The sequence below is a fragment of the Euphorbia lathyris genome, chromosome 2 (genome assembly GCF_963576675.1).
Source record: "Euphorbia lathyris chromosome 2, ddEupLath1.1, whole genome shotgun sequence".
NCBI classification, from domain to species: domain Eukaryota; kingdom Viridiplantae; phylum Streptophyta; class Magnoliopsida; order Malpighiales; family Euphorbiaceae; genus Euphorbia; species Euphorbia lathyris.
In genome coordinates, this window is record NC_088911.1 from 8,593,390 (window position 1) to 8,611,142 (window position 17,753).

At 34.0% G+C, this 17,753-nt stretch overlaps 2 protein-coding genes across 4 annotated transcripts; one reads left to right on the forward strand and one right to left on the reverse strand.

Moving 5' to 3' along the window:
• The first annotated feature begins 1,450 nt into the window (after positions 1–1,450).
• LOC136216514 (nucleoside diphosphate kinase B) lies at positions 1,451–4,207 on the forward strand. Its single transcript, XM_066003048.1, has 4 exons — positions 1,451–1,603; positions 1,864–1,912; positions 2,858–3,089; positions 3,836–4,207. Exons 1-4 carry the CDS (start codon positions 1,553–1,555, stop codon positions 3,948–3,950), a joined length of 447 nt encoding a protein of 148 aa, XP_065859120.1. The 5' UTR covers positions 1,451–1,552; the 3' UTR covers positions 3,951–4,207.
• A 7,023-nt stretch (positions 4,208–11,230) lies between these two features.
• On the reverse strand, positions 11,231–16,128 carry LOC136216515 (uncharacterized). Of its 3 annotated transcripts, none has more exons than XM_066003051.1 (10): positions 15,615–16,128; positions 15,345–15,515; positions 14,223–14,332; positions 13,806–13,874; positions 13,501–13,616; positions 13,361–13,415; positions 12,843–12,963; positions 12,612–12,659; positions 12,279–12,373; positions 11,231–11,884 (listed from the first exon to the last, which is right to left on the reverse strand). In XM_066003051.1, exons 2-10 carry the CDS (start codon positions 15,430–15,432, stop codon positions 11,783–11,785), a joined length of 804 nt encoding a protein of 267 aa, XP_065859123.1. In that variant the 5' UTR covers positions 15,433–15,515; positions 15,615–16,128; the 3' UTR covers positions 11,231–11,782. The 3 variants fall into 3 exon arrangements, with proteins under 3 accessions (XP_065859123.1, XP_065859122.1, XP_065859124.1); XM_066003050.1 differs by having other exon boundaries at positions 15,610–16,128; XM_066003052.1 differs by lacking the exons at positions 15,345–15,515; positions 15,615–16,128 and adding an exon at positions 15,098–15,254.
• Positions 16,129–17,753: the final 1,625 nt, after the last annotated feature.

The window sequence follows — 17,753 nt, forward strand, 5'->3', positions numbered from 1 at the left end:
AAAGATTATAAGCTTAATGTATCTACATAAAAGATAAATGGCTTAATGCATAAAAAAAAAAATGAAAGATCAGACACGTTAGATACTTTTTTGCCACATATTTATTCATTTCATCTGAATTTACTTTCTCATCAAACAATGCAAATTTACTTTCTCATCAAAAAATGAAAGATCAGACACGTTAGATACTTTATACTTTTGAAAAAAAATGCAAATTTAAACCTAAACGTATAAGTTGCGCAAATTTAGCCTTAAAGTTTTGAAAAATATCAATGTTATAGAAGTTTTGAAAAAATAGTCTAATTATTATTTAACTATCACATTAGATTTTTCAAACAAATTTATGATAAACTGGAACAGTTTTATATATTTTTAATTGATTATTTGAACTATATTAGTAATATGGTAAACATTTTAAACACTTTGATAAAAAAAAAATTATGCTTAACGAATTGTTGTTAGTATTTTAATAAATTTTCTGTAACTGTATTAGTCATATATTAAATATCCTAAATATAGCTGATATTTGGAATATTTCATGTAACAATTTTTTTTTTAATAGAAGTCCCATGTAACAATTAAATAACAGTAAAATGATTTTTTTCAAAATTTCGGCAACTTAAACTAAAGTTGATCTTATTTAAAATATTATGGTTTTATTTCAACCATTTTATATGTTATTACTAAATCTGATATCAATACGTGAAACATTAAAGTTAAATTTGGCTCTTAACCCGTTATTAATTTATATCTATTTAATTTGTTAGAAGAATTAAATGTTAATTAATTGGTTGAAATTCCCTTTTCTTATGGTGTATGGTCTATGGGGTTAAATGAATCATTCATGCATAATTGTTTTAAAATTCAATAAAATTATTAAACTTTAAATTTTATCTTATTTACACTACTCTGACTATTTCAGTGATTAAAAAACATCTGAATAATGACATATGTGACACATCAATATAAGTCAACTTAGATCTCAGACCGAAGCGACACATACCATCCACGTATGCATCATCTGGCTATCAAGAGTCGGTTATTTTTATAAAAAAAATTAGGTTTTTCTTCATAAAAAAAAATAGCCGACACGTGGCTGTCACGTTTCGTTTAAGTTAGAAATCTAAGTTGGCTCATGTTGATGTGTCACTCATGTTATTATTTTGATGTCTTTTAACCAACCGATGAAGTTACCTAATTGAGAAAAAACTAAAAATTAAATTAAGTGATTTTATTGAAACAAATTGAAGTTGAGTGACCATTTTGAAACAACCGTATAAGTTCAGTGACCAGTGGTGCATTTAACCCGGGCTTTTCATGGATAAAGTGAAATGGGCTTTTCCTGATATTAACAGCCCACTAAGAATTTAATCTGAAAACAAAAATGGCGGACCTTTCGAATATTCTTTGGGAATTAGGGTTCCTAAGAAATACAGTATATATACATATAAAATCCCTCTCCTTGCTCCTCCTCTTCCTCCACCGTAGGTCCGTAGCTCTCTCTGCTTGTTCATTACTCTCAACTCAAACTATTAGCACCAAAAAGCCGAAAATGGAGCAAACTTTCATCATGATCAAGCCTGATGGGGTCCAGAGGGGCCTTGTAAGTCAATTCTTCTTCTTCACTCTCGAAATCTATTATAGATTTAGTGTAATCATGAAGAGATTTGTTTATCTTCTAATGATTCATTTGAATACTTCTTTAATCGGAGTTGTTTTCTTTTGGTTTTATTGATTTATTTGTTGATGATGAGAACAAGAAGTTCTTCGATTGCTTCAATTCTTTTTTTGTGAGAAAGAACTTTGTCTTATATTGCTATGTTTTGATCGGAAGTAGACTGATGATTGATGTGGTCTTTTTAGGTTGGTGAAATCATTGGAAGATTTGAGAAGAAAGGTTTCTCCCTCAAAGGTAACTAATGAATTCTATTTCTTTTCTTCGGAGTTATGGTTGTATATTGAATTCACAGACGTTTTTGGGTACTGAAGTTCATTTTTCTTATATAAAATTAGTGAACTTCGTTCCTCTCGATTTGTGGTGTATAGGATGTGATTTTGGACAAAAAAAAATCTGGCTTAATGTACAAGTAGCACCTTGAACTTTGTCTGAAAACCCCGATTGGACTGGTGAAGTTACAAATTGTCTCCTTAGCGCCCCTTAACTTCTTAAAGTGACCTATCAGCTACCGTAATTTGTTCAAAGTGACCTATTAACTTGCTTACTGTGGTCTATTGGCCCCTGAGCTTTCTTCAATTTGTTCAAATGCTCTCTTGCTTTGTAACTTGAACTTAGGAGTTAATCATGTCACTTCAATTTCAGGCGGCGAGCAAGCCAATCATTTTTTTTTGGATAATGTATTAAGCCAAAAAATTGTTATTTAAGATGCCACACATGGTATACATGTGGCTGCCATTTTGTGCTATGTTAACAATTCATTGAGTTTTTGTGCATGAATTGTCTGGAATGACTTAATGTCTGTTGCACAAGCACGGACAGGAGAAACGCAGAAACAATACTAAAGAGGAGTGTTTGGTGCAACATAGCTTCATAAATGAAATGGAAAAGTTCACTCATTTTAATGAAGTTGATTGACCTTTGTTTTTTTCATGCAATTTATCCTATGTTTGTCTATGAAGTTTTGGATTGTGTTAGCATTTATCTGTTATTGGTTGTGTTGATGCTTTTTGTGAAACCATATGTATTGTGCTTGATTCCGATTCGAGTATATTCCATTGAAGATGTTAAAAAGCAATGAAATAAGTAGATCGTGTACTGAGTGTTGTTTTTGTTGTTGTTGTTGTTGCTATCTCTACAATTGGGATTGCTCAAGTTTGTTTTTATTTTCCTGGAATTTAGGTTTGAAGCTCATCACCGTTGAGCGTTCATTCGCTGAGAGGCACTATGCAGACCTTTCTGCAAAGCCCTTCTTCAATGGACTTGTTGAGTACATAATTTCCGGCCCTGTTGTTGCTATGGTTTGGGAGGGTAAGAATGTTGTGACTACTGGCCGCAAGATCATTGGAGCCACCAACCCTGCTGATTCTGCACCAGGAACCATTCGTGGTGACTTTGCAATTGACATTGGAAGGTAAGATTCTCCTTTGTTAACTGAACTAAGGGATTCTTTAAGGGATTTCATTGTTGAACATGCTAAACTTGTTATTCTACAATCTATAGGCAGTTGCATGTTGCACAATGCTATATCGAAAATGAAATGCAAATTGAAGCAAAGCTGGATCTGTAAAAAAAAACGCAGTTTTGTGTAAACTTTAATTTTGTAAATTTCAAACTATGTAGTTTTGTGCTAAAGAAATTTCAAATAGCATTAATCAATGAGCTGTTCATGAATGAAATTCATGAACTGAATTAGCGAGAAGCTCGTGAGCACCATGAACAAAATGTTGAGCTCGAGCTCGTCAATTTTCTAATGAGCTGTGCATGAGTATGTCAGAGCTTGGCTCGACTTGACTTAGGCCCTGAACATGTGACTAGCATTCAACTACTTCTCAAAACACATCACATCTTAGGATTCGAGTTTTCAAATTCTAAGAGACTAGTTACCAATTTTCTTAAATTATTGAAATTTATTCTGAAGCATTCCTTAGAAGTGGTGGCAATTTTGGGTTACCGTGTCAAAATTATGGTATGATATGCTTATTAAAATCCAATACTGGAGATTAATATCATCCTAAGGCTTAGATCTAACGATTTGGTCATTCAGATCCATGTGAACGCTACTTATGTTATATATAATCAATTGGGTTGTCTCTGTAAATCGTGTTCGTCTATACCAGAGTTGCTGACCGTAGAAATATGTTTTTTTTTTGGTTGAAGGAATGTGATTCATGGAAGTGACTCAGTTGAGAGTGGTAGGAAGGAGATTGCACTTTGGTTCCCTGATGGCCCTGTTAGCTGGGAAAGCAGCCTTAACCCTTGGATCTATGAATAGATTTAATGGCTGAGATCTTTGTTGCTGTGTACTTTGACTGTCTCATTATCATTTCCTAGTCTTTTTCTAAGCTTGTCTAAGTTATTGAGTTATGAATGTTCAGATAATAGCCTGTCTTTTTGCCAAGGAACATGAATCACAGAGAAATGTTTATTAGATAAGTTATTATGTGTGTCCTTGGACTAATTTTGTTATCACTTGTATTGTATGTCGGTGTGTTTTGTTATTTATTTCGATCCAAGAGTGAGTTGCGGTTACCGGTTTTTTGGGTTTTTGAGTGTCCGTTCTTTTTGTTGATTTAATCCAAACAGTGGATGGATATATGATGGTTTGGTTAAGATTGGGATCATATAGTTGAATGTTATTTTTTTGGAGGAAAATCAGCTAATATTTACCGGTTCCAAATACATAAATGTAAATTTAAAACTGAAAAAAAAGGATAAATCTAAAACTGAAAAAAAAAGGATAAATCGACATTTCGGTGCTATCGACATTTTGGTTCCTCGATTATTCTGGTTGTAGAATCATTTTAGTTCCAAGTTGAGTTTAAATTTGTGTATGCATTTAGCCTCTTGGCATATCCATATCTATTCATGTAAAGATATCATTTATTATATTTTTAGGCTTAATTATTAGTTTTTGAACTTGTCTAAAAAGTTTGATTGACACTTTGAACTTTCAAAATGTCTTGATAGTCTTTTCAATTTGCATAAAATGTTTAATTAATCTCTTAAACTTAATAAAATGTAATCAATTTATCACTCGGTTGAAAAAAAAATTGTAGATGTATTGCACGAGTTACTTGCTTAACTATAAAACTTATTTTCTCTAATATTAGAATTGTACATCCCAATCTTTGTTCGTTTTACATTTTTTTAAGACCTGTGCACTACATCATCTACATTTAAATTACATATTTTTTTTTACAACCGAGTGATTAATTAATTAAATTTTACACAAGTTTACGAGGGTAAATGATGTATTAAGCCTATATTTTAGATTAAAAGAATTAACTATATTTTGTTATAGCATAGGAAGCCTAAAAATATATTTTGTTATAGCATAGTAAGCAAAAGAAGAGAAGGAATAATATTGTTTGAGAATTTTTGAGTTGCGGGGAAAATTATTAGAAACATCCAGTTCTTCATGTCAAACGAATGATCTTACATATATATTTTGTCATGTGTAATATGGACATATACATATTATAAAAGGTCCTACTATTTTAGTTATTAAGTAAGGTCATAATACACGTGTTCAAATATGAATTGATGGTCCTCTAAGTGACATAGAAGACCAGATGCTTAATATAAAAACTCGAGTTGCGGATTAGATTGTTCTTTTACTTTTAAGATGTTTCGGTATTGCCTCAAAATTTTGTCAACAGATAATCTTTCAGTCGCCTTTGCCATTCAAAATTGTTGGCAATGAAAATGTTAGGTTCTTTGAAATTTTTCTAACTGTTTTCACTGCGGAACATTTTTTTTTCTTTCATAAATCGGAATTAATTTCTTTAAATAAGAGTAGGATTGAGAGAGAATGTTCAAAGTCGTTATGATAACTACGAGCAAAAGAAAACTACTTGGGATTTTGAAATTTAAACATTTTTCCTAACTAATTTCTATGTGGAACCAGTTTCTGTAAGTAAGAGTAGGATAGAAAGAGAATGTGTAAAGATTTGTTCGTGAAAGATGTGCCTTGAGAAAAGTTCGGTTTGTTATGGTTTAAAAGACTAATTCAAAATTCGTTCAAAAGGCTCGTTCAAAAAGTTTAAAAGGCTTAATTAAATACTTAAAATATAATAATAATAAAATAATTATTTAATTAGATAAATTTTCATCAAAAACATGTGTCTACACGACACTAGTGCGACCATACGAATGGTTCGTGCATACGTATGTGGCGGTTAAAGGTTAAACAAGTATCATCTATCTTCTACAAAAATATGCTCTTTCGACACACTCTAAGGATCTGAGAAATCAACTTATATAATATATAAATATATTATTAGTGGCTATTAGTTTTAGGAACATGCGTTGAACCTAGTTGTGAAGTGTGAGGCTATTAGTTTTGGGAACATGCATTGCACCTATTTGCGAAGTATGAAGGTGTTTTCAATCATTTCAACATATTAATTGAAGTTGAGGAATTTGAAACAACTTCTTGATATATGTACTTTTGTTAGGAATTCGTTGAAACCTGCATTTTTTCTCATAAATAGTGAGGAAAATCTTGCCATATATATTGAATGTGCAAGTGTGTGAGTATTGTAATATTTGTTCTCCCATTCTCCTATAGTGAAATGGATTGATTCATAAACCTCGTTAAAAAAAATTGTTTTCTTGTTTATTTCCTTTATTCCTTGTTTATTATTTTATTGAATATTGGGTGCCAAATTCAAGTGCTTCTTTTCATACGACGTCGTACCATGAATTCATGAAGAACTATACAGTTGGAAACTGTAGGAAGACGTATCTTACATATGGCAAGCCATTGGAGATAACCGACATAGGTGATGTTTGTTTGAAGTTAAAATCTGGAATGGTGTGGAAAATCAACGAGGTAAGACATGTGCCTAGATTAACAAAGAATCTTATTTGAGTGGGAACAACTTGATGAGGAAAGTTACAATGTGCATTTACTAGTGGTTCTTAGAAATTCGATCAACAATAGCAATTGTTGTTGCTCGAGGTAACAAAACAAGTACTTTATTTATATATGACTACCAGTTATAGGAATACTCTAGCAGCTATTGATGCGGATGTAAACTTAACTCTATGGGATTGTAGAGTTGGGCATTTGAGTGAGAATGGGATAAAGTTGATGATGATATTAAACAAAAAAACTCCATGGCTTAAAAGGTTTAGAACATTGTATATGTGAGAGTTGCATCTTTGACAAACTAAAGAAGGTATGTTTTTTTAAAAGATAGTAGAAATCCTAAAGAAACAAAGTTAGAGCTGGTTGACATGTATGTTTCGGGGCCATCTCTTGGAGACTCAAGATATTATATGACATTCAAAGAGGGCTCAAGTAGAAAGGTATGAGTTTATTTCCTTAAAAATAAATATGATGTGTTTGATACCTTTAGAAAATGGAAAGCTCTAATAGAGAATGAGACAAATTTAAAGGTGAAGTGTTTGGGGTCTGATAATGGTGGGGATTATGAGGACAATGAATCCAAAAGGTATTATGCACATGTTGGCATTAAGATGGAAAAAACTATCCCTGCCACACCTAAAAAATGGGATAGTTGAACGAGTGAATAGAACACTGAATGAACGTGTGAGAAGTATGAGACTGCATGCAGGTTTGCCGAAATAATTTCGGGCAAATACAGTTAACGCTCCAACTTATTTGATAAATAGAGGCCCCGCTTGAGTATAGAATACCGAAGGGAGTGTGAAGTGGGAAAGATGTAAACCTTTCATTTTTGAAAGTGTTTGGTTGTGTATCTTATGTTCATGTGGATTCTGAAGATAGGTCTAAGATTGGCCCCAAATGCAAAAAGTTTTATTTCATTGACTATAATAAGATCGACTTTGGCTAACATTCCTGGGATGACCAAAATCGAAAGATCATAAAAATTAAAGATGTGATCTTCACTGAGCAAGTGTTGTACAATGGTAGCTTAGTATAAGCTATACATACTGATTCTGAAGTTAAAAAGACAGAAATGGTTTTCCCTGAAATTCATGTGGATGCACAAATACAGGAAAATGAAGTGGTGGCTTTAAAGGAAGAGCCATGTTTAGGATGAAGGTCCTATAAAACCATCAGACCACCTCAGAGGTATTCCCCTGCACTTAATTATATTTTGTTGACTGATAAACGTCCGTGAGAAACCTTCGATAAGACATTACAATTGAATGGTTCTAGCAAGTGGGAGTTAGCCATGAAGGAAGCAATGGACTCTCTATTATCCAATCATAAGTGGGAATTGACAAAACTACTAGAGGAAAGAACTATTTTCAAAATAGTTGGTTGTACCGTGTAAAAGAAGAACATGATAAATCTCCAAGGTACAAGACAATACTTGTTGTAAAGGTCGTCTAAGGGAAGGGGTTGATTAAACGCAAATCTTCACTCCAGTGGCAAAGCCAAATACAATCAGACTTGTGCATTGGAAGAAGAGATTTACATGAAGAAATCCTTAAGCTTCAAAGTGCATGGCCATGAGACGATGGTCTGAAAACTATAGAAAAGCCTTTATAGGCTTAAACAATATTTGAGACATTGGCACACGAAATTTGACAGTTTTATGGTTGATAATGGTTTTTTAAGATGTCAAGCGAATCACTGTTCCTATTTTAAAAGTTTTGGAAGCCATTACATAATCTTATTATTGTATGTAGATGACATGTTAATTGGAGGGGAAAACAAGAGAGAAATTGACAAGTTAAAAAGGAAGATGTTAGAAAAGTTTGTCACGAAGGATTTAAGAGCTGCAAAGCAAATCATTGCGATGAAATTCTCAAGAGGTAATATGAGGTACTTTGAAGTTATCTCAATAGAAGTATGTAAAGAAAGTTTTGGCACAGGTTCAACATGGATGGTGCAAAACCTATTAGTACTCAAATGGCTAGTCACTTCAAGTTATGCGAGGAGTAGTCACCCTCGACATAAGACGAGAGGGCTCATATGGAAAAGGTTTCCTATGCCTTAGTTATTCAAAGTCTCATGTATATCATGGTAGGAATAAGACTATATATATCCCATACATTGAGAGTTATGAGTAGGTACATGAATAATCTCGGGAAACAACACTAGGAAGCAATGAAGTGGATTTTTAGGTATTTAAAAGGTACTTCTGATTATTGTCTACATTTCAGAAAACAAAATGTTGGCTTGCATGGATACACATATGCAGGTATGGCGATCTAGATAGCAAAAAGAGTACTTCTAATGGTTTTTTCATACTTGGTGGAACAATTGTAAGTTTTTCAAATTGGAGAAGCTGGTGGTACTATTTACTCAGAAGCAAAGTATGTTGCTTATAAGGAAGCTAGCAATGAGATGATATGGTTACAATCATTTCTCGAAGAGTTGGGGCGGAAATCTCCATTAGATTGAGGAACAAAAATGGGGAAGCAATTTCCGTCTGCTTTACATCCCTAGATGGAGGTAGGTTATTATTCCTTACAACAATTTGGACATGTCAGTTTTGACTTTTTGTCTTCTGACTGTTAAACTCTCAAAAGAAGGCAATAATAGAGATCAATTTTAGCCTTATGATCAGGTTAATCCTTAACCTGAAAAATAGCCACAGGGTAAACCCGAGCTACGGATGAGAGATAGGAAGACGCGAGATCTCGGAAAAGTTAAATGTGTGAAGGATGTGGACCAGAAAGTCCTAGTTGGAGATAAGGATATCAAGGAACGATGGAGGTCCTATTTTGATGACTTATTTAATGGAGATCGCCAACAAGATGTTGGAGATATAAGTATCCATCACGATATGATAAATCATGAATGCCTGCGGAGAATTCAAAAGGGTGAAGTCAAAATGGCATTAAGTAAGATGAATTTGAAGAAAGCAGTAGGACCTGATGGCATCCCTATTGAGATTTGGAGATGTTTGGGAGAAAGAGGAATCGAATGGTTGACGACGTTCTTCAACAAAATTTGGAGAAACAATAAGATGCCATCAGAATGGAGGAAAAGTACCTTAATCCCTTTGTATAAGAACAAAGGCGATGTCCAAGATTGTGCCAACTATCGGGGAATCAAATTAATGAGTCACACTATGAAACTTTGGGAGCGAGTGATTGAACAAAGGCTAAGGAGGACGGTGAAGATCTCGGAAAACCAGTTTGGCTTTATGCCGGGAAGATCAACTATGGAAGCCATCCATCTAATGAGACAATTAATGGAGCACTATCGAAATAAGAAGAAAGACTTGCATATGGTTTTCATTGACTTGGAGAAAGCATATGATAAGGTACCAAGGGAAGTACTTTGGTGGGCCTTGATAAGGAAAGGCATTTCGCGGAAATATATTGACATCATAAAGGACATGTATGAGGGAGTATGCACGAGTGTACGTACTAGTGTTGGGAAGACTGAAGAGTTCCTTATTACGATTGGAGTGCATCAAGGTTCCGCACTAAGCTCATTTCTTTTTGCCATCGTTATGGATGAACTAACAAGTTCACTTCAAGATGGTATACCATGGTGCATGCTGTTTGCAGATGATATTGTGTTGGTTGAGGAGACGAAAGAAGGAGTGGAGATGAAGTTGGAACTATGGAGGCAAACTCTAGAATCTAGAGGCTTTAAGTTGAGTCGAAGTAAGACAGAATATTTGGAGTGTAAGTTTAGCGGCCGTAGGAGTAGGGAGGCAGGGACAATCATCCTAGATGGGAGAGTTGTTCAGGCCTCGGATTGTTTCCGGTATTTAGGATCTATTATCCAAACGGATGGAGAAGTAGATGGAGATGTTGCTCATAGGATTAAAGCTGGTTGGTCGAAGTGGAAGAGTGCTACGGGTTTCCTTTGTGATCCCGGCATGCCTAATAGATTGAAGGGAAAATTCTACCGGACGGCAATTAGACCAGCATTGTTATATGGTACGGAGTGTTGGGCAGTGAAACACTGCCACATCCATAAGATGTCGGTGGCGGAGATGCGTATGTTGAGATGGATGTGTGGTCACACGAGAAGGGACCGGGTGCGTAATGAAATAATTAGGACAAAAGTAGGGGTCACAGCTATTGAGAATAAAATGAGAGAAAACCGACTAAGGTGGTTTGGCCATGTGAGACGTAGAGCGCTTGATGCGCCGGTTAGGAGAACCGAAGAGTGGCAAAGGGATGTAGTGATGAGGGGTAGGGGAAGACCTAAGCAAACTTGGAGGAGGGTGATCGAGAGTGATATGAGTTTATTGGGAATTGAGGAAAATATGGTAGTGGATAGGACGGAGTGGAGGGAGCGAATCTGTGTCGCTGACACGACTTGATTTTCACGGTTTTATATGATGGTTCATGTTAGCCGACCCCGAATCATTTCGGGACTAAGGCTTTGTTGTTGTTGGTAAACCCGAGCTAAAATTCCTACCTTGGGGCAAAAGTAAACTGTTTTATGCAATGAGAGTAAAATTGAACTTTCCTAATACCTTTAAAGGTAAAATTGTATGTGGGTGTATGTATGTATGTATACTGATATATATTATTCTTGCCTCACAATAGGGCAAATAGCTTTACGATACCGGAAAAAGGATTTCACAACTAGACATACATATCGTTTTCGTGATAACAATTTCAACATGTTAGTTTTGCCTATTAACTCGAGGAGTTTGTTGGAGAAACAATATCAGCTGAAAGTGAGCGGTTCAGAACACCATATAACATGGTAATTACAAATATCACTCTGCCCACTGGGCAAACTCTGAAGTTCCAGAAAACACTAAACGAAAAGAACACAAAGATGTGAATCTAAATTCATCTTCACTTTCTTAGAATTCCGTAATAAACACATACCAGATCATGTGGCTCTCTCTCTCTCTCTCACTTTCTCTGCCTTCCATCTTCCACGCCAAGGAACAAATGTACTGGCTGGCTGGCTGTATTTGAAACCTAATGCAATATCCATACATACTTCACTCAGTCAGGACAAGTTCTTCTTCCGTTTTTCGGTACAAGAAACTCGACAAACCATTTCAATGGGAGATTTAAGTAACAGTTGCTTCATATCATATCATGGAAAAACCCATCTAAGCTACACCGGGTTAAGGAAAAGAAAATGGCAGCAACCTAAACAAACAAACAGAATAAAAAAGGAGAATGTGCCTGCTGCTGCCACAAATCTTGACTGTTACAAGAGTTAATAGCTTGCTATCGTGTAAGAAGGCCGTAGGATGGCAATTCTTCTAGCCGTGTTATGTCCTCGATGAGAAGCTCCCTTTCGAGTTGGCGACGTGTTGATTTCATAACTGACTGTTGAGAAAACAACAAAACACATGAATAGAAAAAACAACCATTTATGATTGTAGACAACATTAATTTATATGAATATCTGCAATTGGCAACCGCTTTTGGGACATCTGCAATCCAGAAGCAAAGAATATTCTCACATTCTATAGCTACAATTATCCTAGGTGATTCAAAATATCGCTTCCAAGACTTTGTTGCACGTAAACTTTAATTTTAAAGCGATTCACATTTCCATATCCATTTCAGAAACTGAAACTCTTGGAACTTGCACACAGCATTTCACATTTCCATATCCATAGGATGCATGCATGCTTATTAAAAGGAAAAGTAATGGGCCATGCCAGTCACTCTTAATCTATTTCTGCTAGAAACTTCTAAGAAAGGAGACCATACATACATTGAAGTCCATATATGATGCGTGCATTGTAAGCCACTGGTGATCCATTAGCTTGAATGTTATACAATATAGAAGGTCAAATGCTGATTCATTCTCTGCCACAGCAAAATCAAAGCAGCTTAAAATTAAAATCACTTTAACAGATCATTAGTATTATTATAAATAAAACAAGATCAACTGGATCGGAACATCAAAGTGCATTTTCTAAAACTGCAAGAGAAATCTACTTGCTCCATCAACAGGAAATAAAATAAAAAATTGGAAAGAACAAGAAAGTTGTTTTTTCATGTTACTTTCAATAATTTTCTATTGACATAAAGAGTTCAGTAATACCTGTTAGGAACTTCAAGAATGTTGCCCCCACCATCGTCCGTGGCTTGACTGTGAGATTAAAGAATACAAGTTATAATCCAGAGAAAACAAGTTGCACTAAAAGATTATGCAGCACAAACATTCCAGAAGTAAATTTATTTTCAAGAAAGTCTGATCATGATATTGCCCAAAGTCAAATATTGAATCGAAAGAAGCGTAATTAATTTCAATGCAACTCAGTTCAAGAACAACCTGCTTCAAGATCAAGCATCTGAATGAGCATAAATGTGATATTGACACCAGCTACAGCAAATGGATATTCCCACACTGACCGATCGCCTTGTCTCTTTTGAAGAAGATCTTGGAAGGATGTCTACATTAAAGTGTAAAATGAACTTATTCACTTCAAAATAATGATCATGCATGAGAAATAAAACACAGAAGTGGTGCAGTATATGCACATTCCCTGTTATATATGAGGTAATACAGTGTGCTGCATCTTAACATAATCAAACCATTATGTCAGTGTCAATACAATCACCAAAGTAGGCAATGCTACAAGAAAACCAAAAGTTTGGCAGGAACATCTCATGGTTTATATGGCACCCTCAATCCGTGAAATCATGCTTATTGAAATAATTAACAGCGTTAGATTAACTAAAGTCTACAAAAAGGATGTCAAACATGGGAGTAAAGAGGGACAATAATTTAAAATAGTGTGGGTAGGACAGGAATTATAAGTTAATATGAAGTGTAACAGAAGTACATACCGGAAAATGTTTAGCAAAGTACAATAAGTTCTCCAACGATATAAAACCACCACCTCTGCAAGAAACATCCAAACATTATAAATGTAAGGAAAAAAAAAAGGCATTAAACAACAGAAGTCACATGCATTCCACTTGTTCACCTAAAATCTGTTGATGGATCCTTTCCTTGCCAACCCATTTCCTTCCACTGTTCTGATATTAGACCACAAAGTTCTTCTTCAGGAAAGGCAACATTCCATAAAGCCACCAAAGCTTCCTAGAAGAAATGTCACAATAATATATGATAGTAAAAACAATACTACATTTTAAAAAAAAAATGATAATCTAATAATATATTTAAGCAATGCACTTTGAAAAAGATTATAAACATACAAAACAAAAATTGTATACACGCTGTTAGGAAAAACTTTCTAGACGTAAATCATAACTCCAGTTCAAAAGGTACCTGATGCTCAGGATTTGAACTATCATAGGCAACATCGATACGACTTTGTAAATGCTGCAAGCATTCCTCCTGGCATCCATCCAACAAAGAAATAATGATTTAGTCATCATGATTTATGAATTACTGTTTCAAAAGAAAGAAGACAGAACCATTGAGTAGTTCTGAAGATTTAAGATTGTTGAGAAGAGTGACTAATGGTATAAGAAAACAGGGTGCAAAACAATAGGAAACTTGAAAATATAAATGGTGCAGTTTTCAATATATGCTGCTGATTCAAAATTTATAGAAATTAATAATCAGGGGTGAAAATCTACTCGATGAGGTTCTGGCTACATCCTTAGGACTTCATACAGAAAAAGTTCTGCAAATACATACAACTGAAAGAAAAATCATAAGAAAAATAACTAAAATAAGCACCTGGGCAGTGGTTAAATCAAATGAAGGGCGAGCATCATTCTCTCTTCTCTGCGCACAAACACAAGATAGACCACGGCCAAGCCACGCTGCTGATCCTGCCACAACCTCAGCTGTAGCAAAATAAAAACTTCTGGTAATGAAGTCAAAGTTCATTAACTGACTCTGACTCAAAACATCATGAGAAGAATTTATATTTTTAATTATTGACTTCATTTTAATAGATCTCTGTAAGCACAGGCTTTAAACAAAATTCTCAAGTAATACACACCTCCTACAACATTAGACTAAAACCAACAAAAATATAAAACAGTTTTTTTTACTTGAGCAGAACACGAAAAGTTGGAAAAAAATCTTAAAGTCTTATTTAAACATAAGATGTAGGCTCATCTCTCAAAAATAAAAATGTGTGACAACAATCTCAATACAAATTCTGAAGCCTGCCATTAGGCCCTATTCAGATTCACAAGCATAGTAACAAACTGAAGCAAGTTGAAACTTGAACACCATACTTGATACAGATACCGGATATAGGCAGAAAAAAGAACATGAATATTAACTGTTGCAAATATGTAATTAAATTGATGAAGAACAGTATCACTTCCATAAGGTTTTTCTAAATCAAAAGTTTGACACACTAAGCCAGCCTTCAAATCTGGAAAGAAAAAGGATTAGCATAAAACCTTAGTAGGCAGAAAATCAAGGCCCGAAAGATGTCCATTTTGTAAGTTGAAAGAGATTGAAAATAACATAAATTACACGCACCAACGTTTTTCTAATAATTACTGGAAGGTACAAAATACAGATTCACAAAAAGCTCACTAATCTAAACAACGAAAATGAGTGCCAGAAATCAAAATTTACAATAGCTCACCTACCAAAACAATTTTCTATATCAGCACACATGAAGCTAGCCTGAAATTTTGCTATTACTGGAACCTAATCATGCATAACCTGATCTCGATTCACATATTGGCAGTTCAAGTTCAAACAGAGAAACATATAAGCAACACGCTGGAAAGGAAAGAAGAGGATAATTGATCTGAGAGATTCTAAAAAGTAAAAATAAAATAACAAGTTTCCGAAGGGCTATAGAGGTAAATACGGAAGCAGTTACAATATTACCTGACGTTGAATGGTAGGTGTTGCTGCCTCGTTCAAGACCTTGAGATATCCTCCTGACAGCGACAAATGACCCACCTCTGTCATCCATCGCCTCTTCTCTCTCTATCTCTGCAATCCCTATAGACAGTTCACCATTTCGCAATCCCTAATCAAATACTCCACAATCCGCGACTGAAAACGCACATGAGAATAAACCTAATGAGAATCGAATCAAATGAAAACCACAAAACCACACGCAGTCAAAATTCATCGAAATCATAATCACCTAACTTGTACAGCACCAAAACCAGCAGGAAATCGTTATTCCAAACTCCAAATCCGAAATGCAGACCGAATTAATGCTAAACGGGATCGGAACCAGGAAGAACTGATTGAAAAACTAAAACAAAAACCAGCACGAAGAACAGAGAACGAGCGATTCTAGTTCTTCGCGCAATTTAGAGAAAAAAGAAAACCGAAAAACTCGACTTATAACACAGAACTGAACCGAATGCCGGAAAGAAAATCAAAATGGCGCTCTCTATATACAACGGAATTCGTTATGGCGAAAATGAAAGAGAATCTTGAAATAAAAAGAAAAAACAGATAATCATCGGAGGAGAAGACAGATATCGAGATCTAAAACGAAAAATCCATCGGAGATTACAGAGAGACTCTCTATCTCTCTCCCTTCTTCCTCTCTGGATTTTTGGAGTCGTTCTGTTTGGAGGTTAGTCTGGTGAACGGAGATGATATTTTAGAGAGAAAAAAAGAATGAGAGAATCTAGACAAATTACGAGAGAGAATCGGGTTTTTAGTGCTTTTAATTAGGTAAAACTTATGTTTGCATCCTTCTTTTCTTTCAGACAAAAATAAAATAAAAATAAAAATCAGGTTTAAATTTTTTAAAATGGATTATTAAATGTAATTAAGTACCTTGCAATTATTTTAAAATTAATAATTAGTGTGTTTATTTGAGTTCGTTTGGTTTAAATATTGTTTGTTATTGTTGTTGCGGGCTGTTGGCCTGTTTGACAAATAGCTAGCTGTTATCTCATTATATTAGCTGTTAATTAATTACTTTTTTTTTATTAGCTGATTTGACTAGGTGATTGTGTAAATTTATTTCGTAAAATTTAACTCATTACTAATAGTTATTTATTTTTGTAAAATAATAAATAAGAAAATGGTAAAATCTTTATTTGGGGTTAAATGGTAGTAATTAGAGGTAAAAAATATCTTTTAAAAAAGCTATAGCTAATTAAAAAGGCACCAATTTTTTTAAAATTAACATTTTGGACTTAATAAGCTATTTCAAACATCTTTTCACCAAACACCATTATTAGAGGTTTGACTACCTCTAAAGTGGCTTGAACCTTTAATTTTATCCAAAAAGCTCTTTACCAAACAGGACCGCTGTTTTCTGTTGAAAAAAACTGTTTTTCCAAAAAAAAAAATCTCTATTTTTGTAAAAATCTACTTTTCATGTATAAAAGACAAACATGAGATCTCTAACCAAACACCTAAAAACTCTACATTTTAAAAGTAAAAAGACAAATATGAGAATAAAATGGAGTAAACAAATAATTTCTTAATGCTCGTTTGGTTGATATGGTGTTTGCGGTTGATGTTTTCTGTTTGAAATTTTTTTTTTTTTCAAAAAGCATGGATCCTCTGTTTTTATAAAAAAAAAAAGCTAATTTTCATATATAACAGTTAAACAATATGTTACTAACCAAACGTTTAATAAAATAAATAAATAAACACCCCTTAAAAATAGAAATTTCAAAATTTGCTAGAAAAACATAAGTTTCAAATTCTAATTGTAGTGTATATAAAAGATTTTTTTTTTTTTTTGACCAAATAAAAGATTTTTTTTTAATGAAGAAAGAAAAATTAATTATAAAGAAAAAAAATGATAATTGGAGTATATAACTTTTATTTTTAAAAAAAGCAAAATGTTGCGGCGGCAATTGGATGGGGTTCGTAACCGTCAAGAGAATATTAACAGACTTAACAGTTAGGCTTTTTGTGAGAAGGAAAATAAAAATTTTAAATAACAATTTGCAACGAATGAAATTCTTAAATTTTTGAGGGATTTATTTGTAATTTAAGATTTTCATACTTGGTAAAATAAACTTGGTGCACGTGTGTGGTTCTTTTTTTTTTTATAATAGTTATATAAAATAGCTTTAAGGTTTTTAAAAAGGTTATTACAAAATTGACTTACATATTTAGATTCACAACACTACTTCTTATAAACACTTTTAAATTAGATTTTTTCAAAAATAAAATAAGTATAGTCTAACCCCAACAACTTAATCAATTCTTTCACTTCACCGTTTTGCGAAGACGGTTTCCATTGCTTGTGCGAATTCTCTATACGATTTCTCACCGCGTTTTCTATGTGCGATTTCTAATTGCGATTTC

What these genes read in the sequence shown, in the direction of transcription:
- LOC136216515 (XM_066003051.1), bottom strand. Translation starts at nt 15,432, where the DNA reads ATGGATGACAGAGGTGGGTCATTTGTCGCTGTCAGGAGGATATCTCAA. An exon ending in TTGATTTAACCACTGCCCAG is followed by an intron (nt 13,875 to 14,222) that starts GTGCTTATTTTA and finishes GATGGATGCCAG; the next exon opens with GAGGAATGCTTGCAGCATTT. An exon ending in CATCATATATGGACTTCAAT is followed by an intron (nt 11,885 to 12,278) that starts GTATGTATGGTC and finishes TTTTCTCAACAG; the next exon opens with TCAGTTATGAAATCAACACG.
- LOC136216514 (XM_066003048.1), top strand. Translation starts at nt 1,553, where the DNA reads ATGGAGCAAACTTTCATCATGATCAAGCCTGATGGGGTCCAGAGGGGC. An exon ending in ATGGGGTCCAGAGGGGCCTT is followed by an intron (nt 1,604 to 1,863) that starts GTAAGTCAATTC and finishes TGGTCTTTTTAG; the next exon opens with GTTGGTGAAATCATTGGAAG. An exon ending in TTTGCAATTGACATTGGAAG is followed by an intron (nt 3,090 to 3,835) that starts GTAAGATTCTCC and finishes TTTTGGTTGAAG; the next exon opens with GAATGTGATTCATGGAAGTG.